The sequence below is a fragment of the Esox lucius genome, chromosome 19 (genome assembly GCF_011004845.1).
Source record: "Esox lucius isolate fEsoLuc1 chromosome 19, fEsoLuc1.pri, whole genome shotgun sequence".
NCBI lineage: Eukaryota > Metazoa > Chordata > Actinopteri > Esociformes > Esocidae > Esox > Esox lucius.
Window position 1 is genome coordinate 38,048,109 of NC_047587.1, and position 12,799 is coordinate 38,060,907.

Here is a 12,799-nt window from a genome sequence, read left to right on the forward strand (position 1 = left end):
TACTCTCTGGGAATAAAGTAGTACTGCAAGTTATACATTATTCTTTTATTTTTATACAGTAACATGAGATCTGAGCTCTGGTTTCCCAACTGTCATTACAAAACTCATGAATATACCTACAAAATGTAACATCACCTAATTAATTAAAAAAATGTATACCCAGAAGGGAATTTTTACAGTTGGCAGGACAGTAAAGTCCTTCAAAATCCGACATTTGGTTTGTTGATATACAATTCAGCTTTAAAAAGGGAAGGGAATTGAGAAAGCCGAAATGTCACACTGCCCGTCATGCTTTGTTGTGTAATAGAGCAATTTAAAACGCTTGATTGGGCCAACAGTGCCTGGAGACAGTCAGACAAACCCCTTCCCAAACCCAAGGTGAAACCAACTCTGTGGAAGTATCTTCCCCTACAGGGGCCAAACTCAGGGGCTTCACAAAATAACAGCACGCCAGTTTTCGTTGCTGTTAAATAAATGTAGGAATATATAATGTTTTTCATGTACATACAGCTCCGTCCCTCGACATCCACATGCATTTCCAGGCACCAGAGTCATTGGCCTTTCAAAAATGTGTCCCCTCATGGCTGTGAACAATCTTATTTTCAATGTGGAAACTCAGAGCTGGCGTAGTTAGCAGTAGTTAACATACTACGTTTGGTATAGCGCTTACAATAAGATAACAGGTGCTGGCATATTCAGTAGTAAACATATAACAAAACCAGACTGCTTTACACCATTAGTTTGTTACCCTTCTCACTTTAAGAGACTAGCTGTGAGTAAGACCTCAAGCTTTGTACTTCGATGGATAACATTCTGGGCAGAACTTACCCACAAGGTCCCACTCTCCATTGGCGATGTATCCAGTCATGTCTACCTCTTTCATCTGCAGATCCAAAGACCAGCCCCCATATGTCCATGAACCAAACTTCAGGTCACAACGCTGGACATCAAAGGGGAACCAGCGCACGTCGATGTAGCACGTGCTCTTGAAGATTCCTGAAAAGTGATTGTGAGGAATGGAAGTTTGTATATCTTTCTCAGGAACTGGTACCCTATGGAATACTTTGATAAATGGTCAACTGAACGGTGGTGTTGTTTCAGACATACAGCTCCGGAAAAAATGAAGAGACCACTGCACCTTTTTCTTTCCTTACCAAAAATGTTGAAAAGGAAAGTTTTGAGTGAGGAACAGAAGCGTTCAATTTGCAGTGGTCTCTTAATTTTAACTCTTCAGTTCCTCACTCAAAACCTCTCTTTTCGACCTTCTTGGAAAGGAAAGAAAAAGGTGCAGTGGTCTCTTAATTTTAACCCTTCAGTTCCTCAGTCAAAACCTTCCTTTTTAAACCTTTTTGGAAAGGTGCAGTGGTCCGGAGCTGTATTTACAGATGCTTTCATTAAAACCAGGCTGACAACAGTGTGCTAGGCAAGTCTAAAACAGAGAGGGGAAGAAAAAGCTAGTTTCAAATTATACTGAGCTGGATAGATTGGGACGAGGCTCTTTGATTCACATTCCCCCCACAAGACAAATGGCAGACAAATTAAATTGGTTCCCAATCACTAAGCGTCTGTGAAGGGCTTCTGCCCATCTCCTCTTTCATAGCCACAGCCATTCTGCCCATGTTGGATAGCTTATCCAAGCAATACGGGTCTCAGTGGACATTCGAGAATGGCCTATTTGATGGAATTCATTAGGCGCTGATAGCATGTCGACTGCCATGCTTTGCATAACCCCCTCTCAACGTCCATGCAGCTTGACGTTGTAATGAAGCTTGATGTTGTAATGCAGCTGGTCGTTGTAATGCAGCTGGTCGTTGTAATGCAGCTGGTCGTTGTAATGCAGTTGGTTGTTGTAATGCAGCTTGACGTTGTAATGCAGCTGGTTGTTGTAATGCAGCTGGTCGTTGTAATGCAGCTTGACGTTGTAATGCAGCTTGATGTTGTAATGCAGCTGGTCGTTGTAATGCAGCTTGACGTTGTAATGCAGCTGGTCGTTGTAATGCAGCTTGACGTTGTAATGCAGCTGGTCGTTGTAATGCAGCTGGTCGTTGTAATGCAGCTTGACGTTGTAATGCAGCTGGTCGTTGTAATGCAGCTGGTCGTTGTAATGCAGCTTGACGTTGTAATGCAGCTGGTCGTTGTAATGCAGCTTGACGTTGTAATGCAGCTGGTCGTTGTAATGCAGCTGGTCGTTGTAATGCAGCTGGTCGTTGTAATGCAGCTGATCATTGTAATGCAGCTGGTCGTCGCTGTATTGATTTGTGCAGATCTTTATGTTTGTTGTCTAATTCCTACACAGTCAGCTGGAGGGAGCGGAATTCAGACGAGGTGACCTTTGCGATCACCTTCCTGACAGCTTGGTCTCTTTGGTCCTGTGTCGATGGGACTTTATCCAGATAGTGGCATTAATGGGTCAGAGACCGCATCATACTAGGTAGAGACATGGAGAAGGTTCTGGCCGCTGATTAACCCCACGCATCCAATTCCCACATCACCGCCTTTCCCATAATTCCCCCGTTGCCCACCGTAACGTTCTAAAGGTCATAGAGCTGCTTTAGAGACTGGTTCGGAGATAGGGAGCTATTTGACTACACCACACTTCATACCCAACCCCCAACTATGCAAACTCTGGGGCTTCAGTTGGTGAGGCGATGACGTTTGTACACTGTCACAACGTTGGGCTGTAACCAGTTCATCTTTATCAGCGCTCCATGACTTTATCCATTAGATATGAGAGGTTCATCCTTACAGGCACACCTTTTTGGGAGCTGAACAAACATATGCAAACATATGAAGTGTGCACAGGAGATGTCAAAGATTGGGCAAATATTGCCACGTCAAGATGTGCCATGCTAATAGTCTCCTACCCAAAAAGACTGAGTGCTGTAATGAAATCAAAAGGTGCTTCAACAAAGTATTAGGTTAAGGGTGTGCACATTTATGCAACCAGGTTATTGGTTATTGGTTATTTTTCATTTTTCCTCCTCAAATATTTCAGTTTGTTTTTCAATTAAATTGTTCACATTATAGGTCATATTAAAAGTGGGAAAAGTTCTGACATGATTTCTCTTTGTCTCATTCTTTTACATCACAAGAACCTGGCATTTTAACTAGGGTGTGTAGACTTTTTAGATCCACTGTTTACATACACACACATACATATACAGCTCCGGAAAAAATTAAGAGACCACTGCACAAAAAGTTGAAAAGGAGTATTTGATTGAGTATTTGAGTGAGGAACAGAAGAGTTCAATTTCCAGTGGTCCCTTAATTTTAACCATTCTGTTCCTCATTTAAAACCTTTTTGGAAAGGGAAAAAAAAGGTGCAGTGGTCTCTTAATTTTTTCTGCTGTATTTTCAGAATGACCACTTTACAATTAGGTAATCACTATACACTATTTCAACATCCGTTCCACGCCATGCAACATATATCAGATGGGGCTTTTGAAGGGGGAATAGGGACAATGTACCTCAACTGGGATTTAGGATACGATTTAAGATACATTAGGATAGGAGGGTCTTACCTGGAGGCAGGTACTGGCAGTAGCCTGTGTAGTTGACAAGGACGTTGGTGTGGAACGTAGCATCAAACCTCTCATCAGCGCTAAGCATTGGACAAAGCAGTTAGAGTCCATCAACACTTTATTTGCTCATTAAAATGAACCTTGTAGTTTTAGTGGGAAAACAGGACTGTAAAGTGCTATAGCGTAGCTGAGCTATCACTGTCAGAGCATGGGCTGCATAAATCAGAGTTATTCAGAACACCCACACCCACAAACACACAGACAGTAAAACACACTTGTTTTACTATACTTCAGAGGAATGTATGAGGACCAAAATGTATGAAAAAATACAAATAAATAACCCCTAACCCAAAACCTACCCCAAAATCTTAACCCAACATTTAAACCTAACCTTAACACTTGAAGCTAAATCTAAACCTATCCATCAACCCCATAACCCTAATTGTAACCTTAATTAACTAATCAACCCTAACCTTCAACCCAAGCCTAAAACAGAATTTCTGTATTTCCGTCGAAATATCCTCACCAGATTTGTCATGGGTTCCTGTACTTGTGAGGAACTATAATAATAATACTATACAGACAGACAAAACAAGTGGCAAGCTCCAATAATGTCTTAGTCTGTGCTCCTCAGCAAAATGAATGTGTGTTACTCTAGCCAGCCATGTCAGTGCATGATAGTAATCTCCAACAATACAGATGATGGTATCTGTTCATGAAATGGATAAAACCACTGGCATCTGACTCAGGCATGAACTACCCATTTAATTGTTCATTTTAAATATGTCTTATCTACAAAATGTATATGTAAATATGAGATAACACTTAGAAATATGGGTTCCAAAAGGGTTCTCTATGAAGAACTACTGTAATTACACGTTATCAATCTTAGTTTTGTTTAGATACCAATTGGAATTATACATCACTTTACAAGCCAACATACCTTGACTTAAAGGGCTGATGTGGCTCTCAAGGAAAGGCTTTATGACATACAGAACATAATGTATTGTATCATAAATCATAAAGCTCTTCAAATATTTCTACTTGGCACCAAAAAGTGATCCCTCTTGGAAATACTATGGGAATCCTATATGGTCCTGTTTGGCACAATTTTTGTAACCATGAAAATAATTGGATTTCTTACTGAAGCTGAAGAAAATATTATTTTCAAAAAAGTTCCATAATAACTGCTCTCAGCTTGAGGTACAGGCTCTGCCTGCACGACTGCCCCCGCTCAATACTGACATCTACTTATGACATCAATACTTTGGACATGTTGTTGGAGCCCATCTTTGATCAGGCCTCCTCCTCAAAATGCAAATGGAGCTTTTGTTCCATTCCTGTATAGGATTGTATATGCTTAATGAGGAGATAACACTCTTCACAATTCACACAGAATACCATATCCAGACTCTCCTTTGAGACAGGTAGCTACTAGTTTATCTGAGTCCCTCCTACTGAGAATTTTATTTTAAGGCACTCATTACATTGATGTCTTTAATAAAGTAAAATAAATCAGGAGAGGAATTGAAGCTCTCTTTTTGATGTGCTCAAACTTCAAATAACACGCTAAAATTGTGAAATTATGAGAATTATTGGAATTTCACCTTTTTGTCATGACCTTTCAATTTGATGTGACTATGGCAAACCAATGACCAATCATCTAGGTAAGAGGGCCGGGTTTAGACAATCATATGAGCCATAGTGGGCTCAGGGAAATAGATTCAAAAGCTATTTTTGATTTTAAATAAATGAGCAAACATTTATTAGAGATTTTAAAATAAAATGAAAGTGCTTAAAGGAGAATATAGATTTTAGGTGGTTTCTCATCCAGAAATATGTGTATAATGGGCTAAGACAATCTTTAATCCATGGTTCCGCTTACTTAAAACAGCCATTGCAAAACATAGTCACAGCTAGCAAAAAAGAAAGTAATGGGGCATATTAAAAATTTGCAATGATTTCTTAATGAAAACTGAACCAATATAGTGCCTCTAGATACACAGACTTCAAAGAAACATATAACAAAGTTGGAAAAAGAGTGAAATTTTACTTATTATCTACTTATTATTATTATGTATCCCCTGATACAGGGCTGTGTTGTAGCCTATGAGCAGTTACATACCTGTTGTAGAGCAGAATATCAGGCCTCCAGATCTGGTTGTCAGGGAACCGGACATTGGTCACTCCAGGGTAGTCTGTGGTGTTCCACTGCAGGTAGTAGTCATACCAATACTAGGAGACCACACAGACAGGGTTGGGAAACACACTGGAGAAAGGCAATAAAACCAAATACTAATGTGTTGTATTCCAGTGTGTGGATAACCTTTGACAAACTGGCCCCTGGTTATAATGTTATAATCTGTTATGTTCTTTAACTCGTTCAACATTCTTTAGTCCAGTCAATATATCTAGTCCTCATTACGTTTCCACAGGGTAACTCTAAAAGGTTACCTATGAGGAACAGAGAGGGGATGTCTGTGAAACCTCAATGTCAAACATTGTAGTCTAAACTGCTGCTCAGGCACGGTATATCAGACCTGAGCGGTCTGCCCAGACCTCGTATTTCTACCCAATGACCTCACACAGAAGACAAGCCTATAACTCCGGCCTCCTCCTTTCCAAATTGAGTTAATTTTCCTGAGCAGCACGTCACAACCCCGCTCTGGCGAGCATATCTTTGTGTAAACCAAGGCTCACCAACTCTCTCAAGTTATTATGTCTATCTCTGTAATTACCTTCTGACAATGAAATCATCGTCATTACTATTCCCGGGCAATGGTCAGGTATGCCTAATTGACTTTGTAAGAGAGGACAAGCAGACCAAATGTAATTACGTTGAGAGGGGGGTCATTTCAATAAGCTTTTCCTCTGGCAGATGGAACGGATATCACCATGGCTAAGCAGTTTCAGGAATACTGAATTCAAAATGTACATAGAGTGTATTCCCAAAAACAAAACAAAAAAATGAAAACATCTGAGTAAATAAACTTTGTTCACAAAAAAGGTGTTCCTTAACTCCCCCATAATAATACATGTTATGCTGTCAGAAAAATATCTCACACTAAATATGCTCTGTATATTACAGGCATCTGCTGGGGATGGGAATACAAGCTGTAGATATGGTTTTGCCCTTGTGGGCAATTTATGATTCTTATTTTATTACCCTGGCAAGTCAAATCCTTCCCGCTGCCAGCAGGAAACCTTTAAAGAGCAGCAGTAACAGATGTTGACATTTGAAAAATACCCACAGCTCTGGGCATAGCGACATCACTCTCTCCTGAAAATACCGACTTCCGGCATCAATGCCTGGATGGATCCAAAACATTCCAAGAGTGAGTGAGGCAATATGCTTGAGCTTACAATCACATTAGGCCAAAAGACTACTTCGCACTCGAGGCAAATTCTGCCAACAGAAAGGGGTGGAGAAAGGTAAAACTGAACCTGAGGGGATAAAACAACCTTTCTAACTGTCAGAGCAGTGTGAGTTAGAGCTTAAAAAGGGATTAGTTGCTACTCCACTTTTTAAACATAACTCCTGTAAGAGCGTGGGAATTCTGGGATTGCACACTGTTAAGAAAGCAAATCAAATTTGAGGAGCTGCATAAAATGGGGTTATGAAGCACCCCTTCATTTCAAATTGGATTAAAGGTCACAAAAGATGTGAGTGGGGTAGTGTTGCACATTAAATGTGAGTGCGAAAAGAGAGGTTACTACTGTCTTACTTCAAAGTGGTATTCAAACTGACACTGTATTGACAGACAAGCCCCGAGAGCCTTTCAACTCCACACCCGAGTGTCTAGAATGGAAACGCAATACGTGTTGAAGCAGAGATGCATTGTGGGTCCCGTTTCTCTGTTGGAGCTTTACCCTCAACACCAATGTATCTGGGTCAAATACTTCAGTTGGGAGAAGCCAATTCATTTATAGCAGGGGTAAATGACTTCTGTCTTACAGGGACAAAACACCTCAGGTATTTTCTTCCTATCAGCTAGATAGCTTACCTGGTCCCAGGTCTGAACTACAGTAGTCCCCGATAGAAGAGGATAAAAAAACAGACATTTTCAGGTCCTCCAGAAACAGAGTTACCCATCCCTGACTGAGACCATTGTGCGGCCAAATGGACTACATTCTTTGCATAAAATGTTGATGTATAATTCACAGTTTTCCTCTGAGTGTATACAGATGTTTCCCTTTTGGCCCTCGCCAGCCCATCTGGGTCAATCTATGATGTCTATGTACTGTGAGCACAGTTTAATATTCTCAATATAGTGGCACTCTCTATCCCAGTGAGGATAGAAAGGCAATGTGATTCGTCAAGGATGAATGAAATGGGATGCAGGGATGTAGGTGGGGCTTTTTGAATAAGGGACAGAGCTGGCCGACACATCAATCAAGGTTGTTGGGAGGAGCAGCCATCTGTGAAGGATGTTCTTGAGCACGGCACTCAAAACTCTGCAACTCTCACTTGTGCCAGTGATTGGGGAGCATTTATGAACATATTGGTGGTTCCAGCGGTCAGACTAGATTCATGAAGGAAGGACTCAAGGACAGGTGTCTTTATGATAACTGTTGTCTTTTTGATGGATATTCTCACATGCCAAACACTCAATGACTCATGGTTTTAATTAGAAAAGAACTCACCAGCTGCAACCACATGTTGGTCGTCAGGACCTGGTTCTTCTCGTCCTATAAAAATACACAAAAGCATGATCAATGTCTGCCATGACCTAATGCCGGAAAAGATTGTTATTTGTCGCTCTAACAGCCAGACTTAATAAAAGTATTCCTGGAACAGGACTTTTTGCTGGCTGTAATTTGTCTTGAATGTGGCCGCCTGCCAAATGAAGGGTAAATGACTATGAATAATGTCACTTTGACAAATGCCCACAATTTTAGATCTTCTCACAAGCAGACAGGAAAGAAAGGGGCTACTTCATCTGCATAACAACTCTAGCCAAGCTATTCTATTAAAAGGCACAAGGCGCTCCAAAACAACGCTTGCGGTGTGCAGACCTGAGGTCGTGTGAGGAAATGGTAGTGGTGTATATAAAAAGTGGAAGGTTATTTGTCCATGGCAGTGATCGTGGGCAATGCGGCATCAGGGAATGTGTGAGTTTTTTCTGATTGTTGCCAAAACCCGCAGCAGCAATTAGACGCTAGCTGTTGGCACTGGAGTTCTCCAAAAGTTTTGCCTGTGACTGGAACATTGAACACTGCCGCAAACTTCAAACATACATCAAAACAGACTCTCATGCTCACTGTCTCAAGACTAATATTATGAAGGCTTCTTTTATTGAGCATAATTGTCCTTGTAATATTGTATAAGTGTGGATGTAATGAGCTGTGTGCCCTAAAATGTGATTAGCTTACAGTAGATGGCAGCCAGGACAAGTGGTGAACTGTCGCATGTGTTTCTCACTGTGCAAAAAAGGAGCTCATTTAATCCCAGTGCAGCACACAGCTGCGGTCACACAAACACAATCTCCACCAACAGCTGAGTGTAGAAACGGTGAAGCTGTAGAACAATTTAGAAAGGAGTGGAATAGCCAGTGTAGTTTTGTACCAAGGTGAGGCAACTGTTCCTGAGGGCAATTTGTTCCAGCCCACAACATACAAATCTAATTAAACTACAGTAATTAGTAGATAACAATAAGGTTTATTTGAGACTGGAGGGAAACATTAACAAACTGTTTGCTTCTCTAAGACTTAGGGCTTATTTACAGATGTACAATGCAGGATTGTGCTCATCAATCGAGGGAAAAATCTGCCAAAATGTAAGCAGATCCAACACAATTTTCTTCAGACCTGCATACCTCTGGGGGGCCCTTTCAAAAATGTGGTTCACACTACCTCGGAAGGTGGTGTCTCGAGCTATCGATATCTGCAAGTTTACACAACAAGAATCTAGCGTCTCGAGTCTTCTTCAAATGTTACCAAAAATGTTGCGTGATGTAAACAAGCCTTTACGGTACCTACCATCCTCGTGTTTGGTACAATTAGCTAGTTCAGTCTAGCGGTGTCAGAATCAGTATAAATGGGTGGAACTGCAAGAAAGATGCCACATTTATCATAATGCTCTGTCTTAGATTTGCTCAATACCATGATGTCAACACCTGTGACATTCCTTAAGTGACCATGTCAGTACATAGAATGTTCTCTCGCTGTGCTTTCTTCAAATCTATAGTTCAAGATTCCAGACCTTTCTGCATAGTTAGTTTATTAGCAACAGGGTGCAAGTGGTTAATTCTTCTGATAAAACAGTGGGATAGAGGTCTTATACAACTACCAGGGATTACACCTATTAAAATGCATTCATACAAAAAAAGGATAAAAGAATAAAAATAACTTCACCTGAAACTACGGAGATAAGTTGCCACTCTTTCAGGAAGGTTCATCACAGTGGAGCATGGTTAAAAGATCACAGTTGGAGAATTTAACAAGTTGATGGTGTCATAATAAAGGGTTGATTATTTTGTGAATCCAAGTGTTAATGTGAGTTGACTCAAGGTGGCATCTGCTTGGTTTAATGAAAAACGAGAAATGGTGTCAGAAGTCAACCATTGGAAAATAAAAGTTTGACAGCTACTGTAACCCAAAGAGGTGAGGACATGGTCTATGTCATGAATTTGGAGAACTAGAGGATGAGCTAATGCGAGAATAATTTGAGGGGGTGTAGTTGATAGTCTGAGGAAACAGCATTAGATAGAAGTTGATCGGACACTTGAGGTAAGTATATGCTGAGCTTTCGAGAAGACAAAAGGTCAAATTAAACAGATGACTGAGGACAAGAAAACGTGCAAACAAGCAAGTAGACACGATAAAAAGAAACCACTAAAAACAACATAAAATTAGGAAAAGGAAAAAAAAACTGGAGGTACAAAAAAGTTGAAATGCAACAGACGGGAATTGGAACATCTACAAAAAAGTTATCCAGCTGTTGGTAAACTATGTAAAAATTGTGATAGAATGTATCACTTTTCTAAGATGTGCAAATCAAAGCGCACACAGCTGAAGATGAAGACTGTGACTCAGACAACAAACTTTTCATTGGATCAGTAACAGCAAATACCAAAAAAGTAGAATGGATGGTTGGTTTAAAATTGTCAGAGGGGCACAAGCAAATGAGAAACCTGTTATGGCCCTCTCGGCCCATCTGCTGCTTCTTGTAGAGATTACTACAGAAAAACATATCAATGTTGAACCCTTCGTTTTGAATTTGATGCCAGCAACACGTTTCAAAAATGTTGGGACAGGGGAATGTTTATTAGTGTGTTGCATCTCCTCTTGTTTTCACAACACTCTGTAAGCATTTGGAAACTGAGGAGACCAATTACTGTAGTTTGGAAAGCGAAATGTTTTCCCATTTTCGCTTGATACTGGATTTGAGCAGCTCAACTACGGAGTCATGCTGTTGTAATACATGCAGAATGTGGTTTGGCATTGTCTTACATCAATAAGCAAGACATTCCCTGAAAAAGTTGTTGTCTGAATGAGAGCACATGTTCACAGACAATCGTTTTCGGAAGTGTTCCTGAGCCAATTCAATGACGTCCACTACAGAATTGTGTAAATTTTTTTGCAGTGCCGTCTGAGGGCCCGAAGATCATGACCATCCAATATTGGTTTCCGGCTTTGACCCTTGCGTACAAAGATTTTTCTGGATTCTCTGAATCTTTTAATTATACTATGTACCGTAGATTGATATCATCAAACTATTTGCAAATGTATGTTGAGAAACTTTATTCTCCAAAGGTCTCGATATTTCATCTGTTGGCCCTGTCTGATCATTTCTGTGTCTTTCTTGAATCACTCATCACCCTGGATGTTCAAGTAAACTTGGTTTCTGTTAAGAAAAGGTACTTTAATGCAAGTACTAATGCTCAGTTTATGGAAGCCCTAGCTATCTCTCCAACAATAAGTCCTGAGTCAGTTGATGTACTCCTGGATAATTTTAACACCAAAATATTAAATGTCATGGATCGCGTTGAACCGGTAAAGAAAACTATGAGCAAACAGAAAGCACCATGGAGAACCACCATGATGGTAAGCGCCCTGAAAAGTGAATGTAGGAAAGCGGAACGTAAGTGGCGGAAAACTAAACTTCAAATCCACTATGACATCTATAAACAAGCGAGTTACACAGGGCCAGACTGCAACATTTATCAGGAATGATCAACAAGAATATCAACAATACCCACACTATTTGCCATGGTCGACAAGCTTACAAACCCAATAAAGCAGATAGCATCAGAACTCATGTCCACTGTGCAATGAATTTGCATGTTTCTTTAGTGAAAACATTTTAAGTATTATACGGACCATCAGAACTACAGAGTCAAACAATGACACTGTCCGTCACTACGACCACCAAGACATAACTCAATTATTATGTCGCAATTCAAATCAAATAAAATGTATTTATAAAGCCCTTTTTACAACAGCAGTTGTCACAAAGTGCTTTACAGAGACACCCGGCCTTAAACCCCAAGGAGCAAACAACAGTAGTGTTGAATTTCAGTGGCTAGGAAAAACTCCCTAAGAAGATCGAATTTTAGGAAGAAACCTAGAGAGGACCCAGGCTCAGAGGGGTGACCAGTCCTCTTCTGGCTGTGCCGGGTGAGATATTAAGAGTCCATTTGGAATAATAAATACATTTCTCTGGGCTAAATCCAGAACCTATTTGATTTTAGACTAGGTCAGAAGTATGACCAGGTGGACAAGGACAGGGACAGCAACGGGCCCCCCAAACCAGGTAATCCGCAGGTGTGGACCAGGACCTCATCTCCTCCTAAAATTTAAAACTGGAGGAGACTGAGAAAAGTTAGAAAGTGCATTCCTCATTTCCCCCAGCACAATAATATAGCAGTGTAACACCTTGGAACTGAGAGGGGGGGTCTGGTGACACTGTCCGGGGGAGCCCCCGGACAGGGCCTAACAGGCAGGAAATCAATCCACCCACATTGCCAGGCATCAACCAAAGGGACACCCACCAAACGCAACCCCCTGAATGAGGGCCGAGTATTGCCAGCAGCCTACAGCCCAATTGCACAAGTGCGCAACAGAGAGACAACAACAAGCCAGTGACTCTTCCCCCGAAAGGCATTGGAGGGAGGGCATCCCAGTGGCGACGAGAGCCCACCTGGCAAGACAGCAAGGGTGGACAGTATCAAGCCTACTGGTCACCTTCACGCCCCCGGGCCAGGCAACACCTAATTATAAACCGTGCTGTAGAGATAAGTTTTTAGTAGACACTTGAAAGTTTGCACTGAGAAAAG

The 12,799-nt window shown here is 41.0% G+C and overlaps 1 protein-coding gene across 1 annotated transcript in view; it reads right to left on the bottom strand.

Annotated features, from left to right (window-relative positions):
- LOC105008418 (neuronal acetylcholine receptor subunit alpha-7) overlaps positions 1–12,799 on the bottom strand; it is a 55,302-nt gene that overhangs the window by 11,982 nt on the left and 30,521 nt on the right. Inside the window, exons 3-6 of the mRNA XM_013139073.4 lie at positions 8,166–8,210; positions 5,647–5,756; positions 3,522–3,601; positions 829–996 (exon numbers count right to left, since the gene is read on the bottom strand). Coding sequence (XP_012994527.1) covers positions 829–996; positions 3,522–3,601; positions 5,647–5,756; positions 8,166–8,210 — 403 coding nt within the window. The remainder of the gene's footprint in view (positions 1–828; positions 997–3,521; positions 3,602–5,646; positions 5,757–8,165; positions 8,211–12,799) is intronic.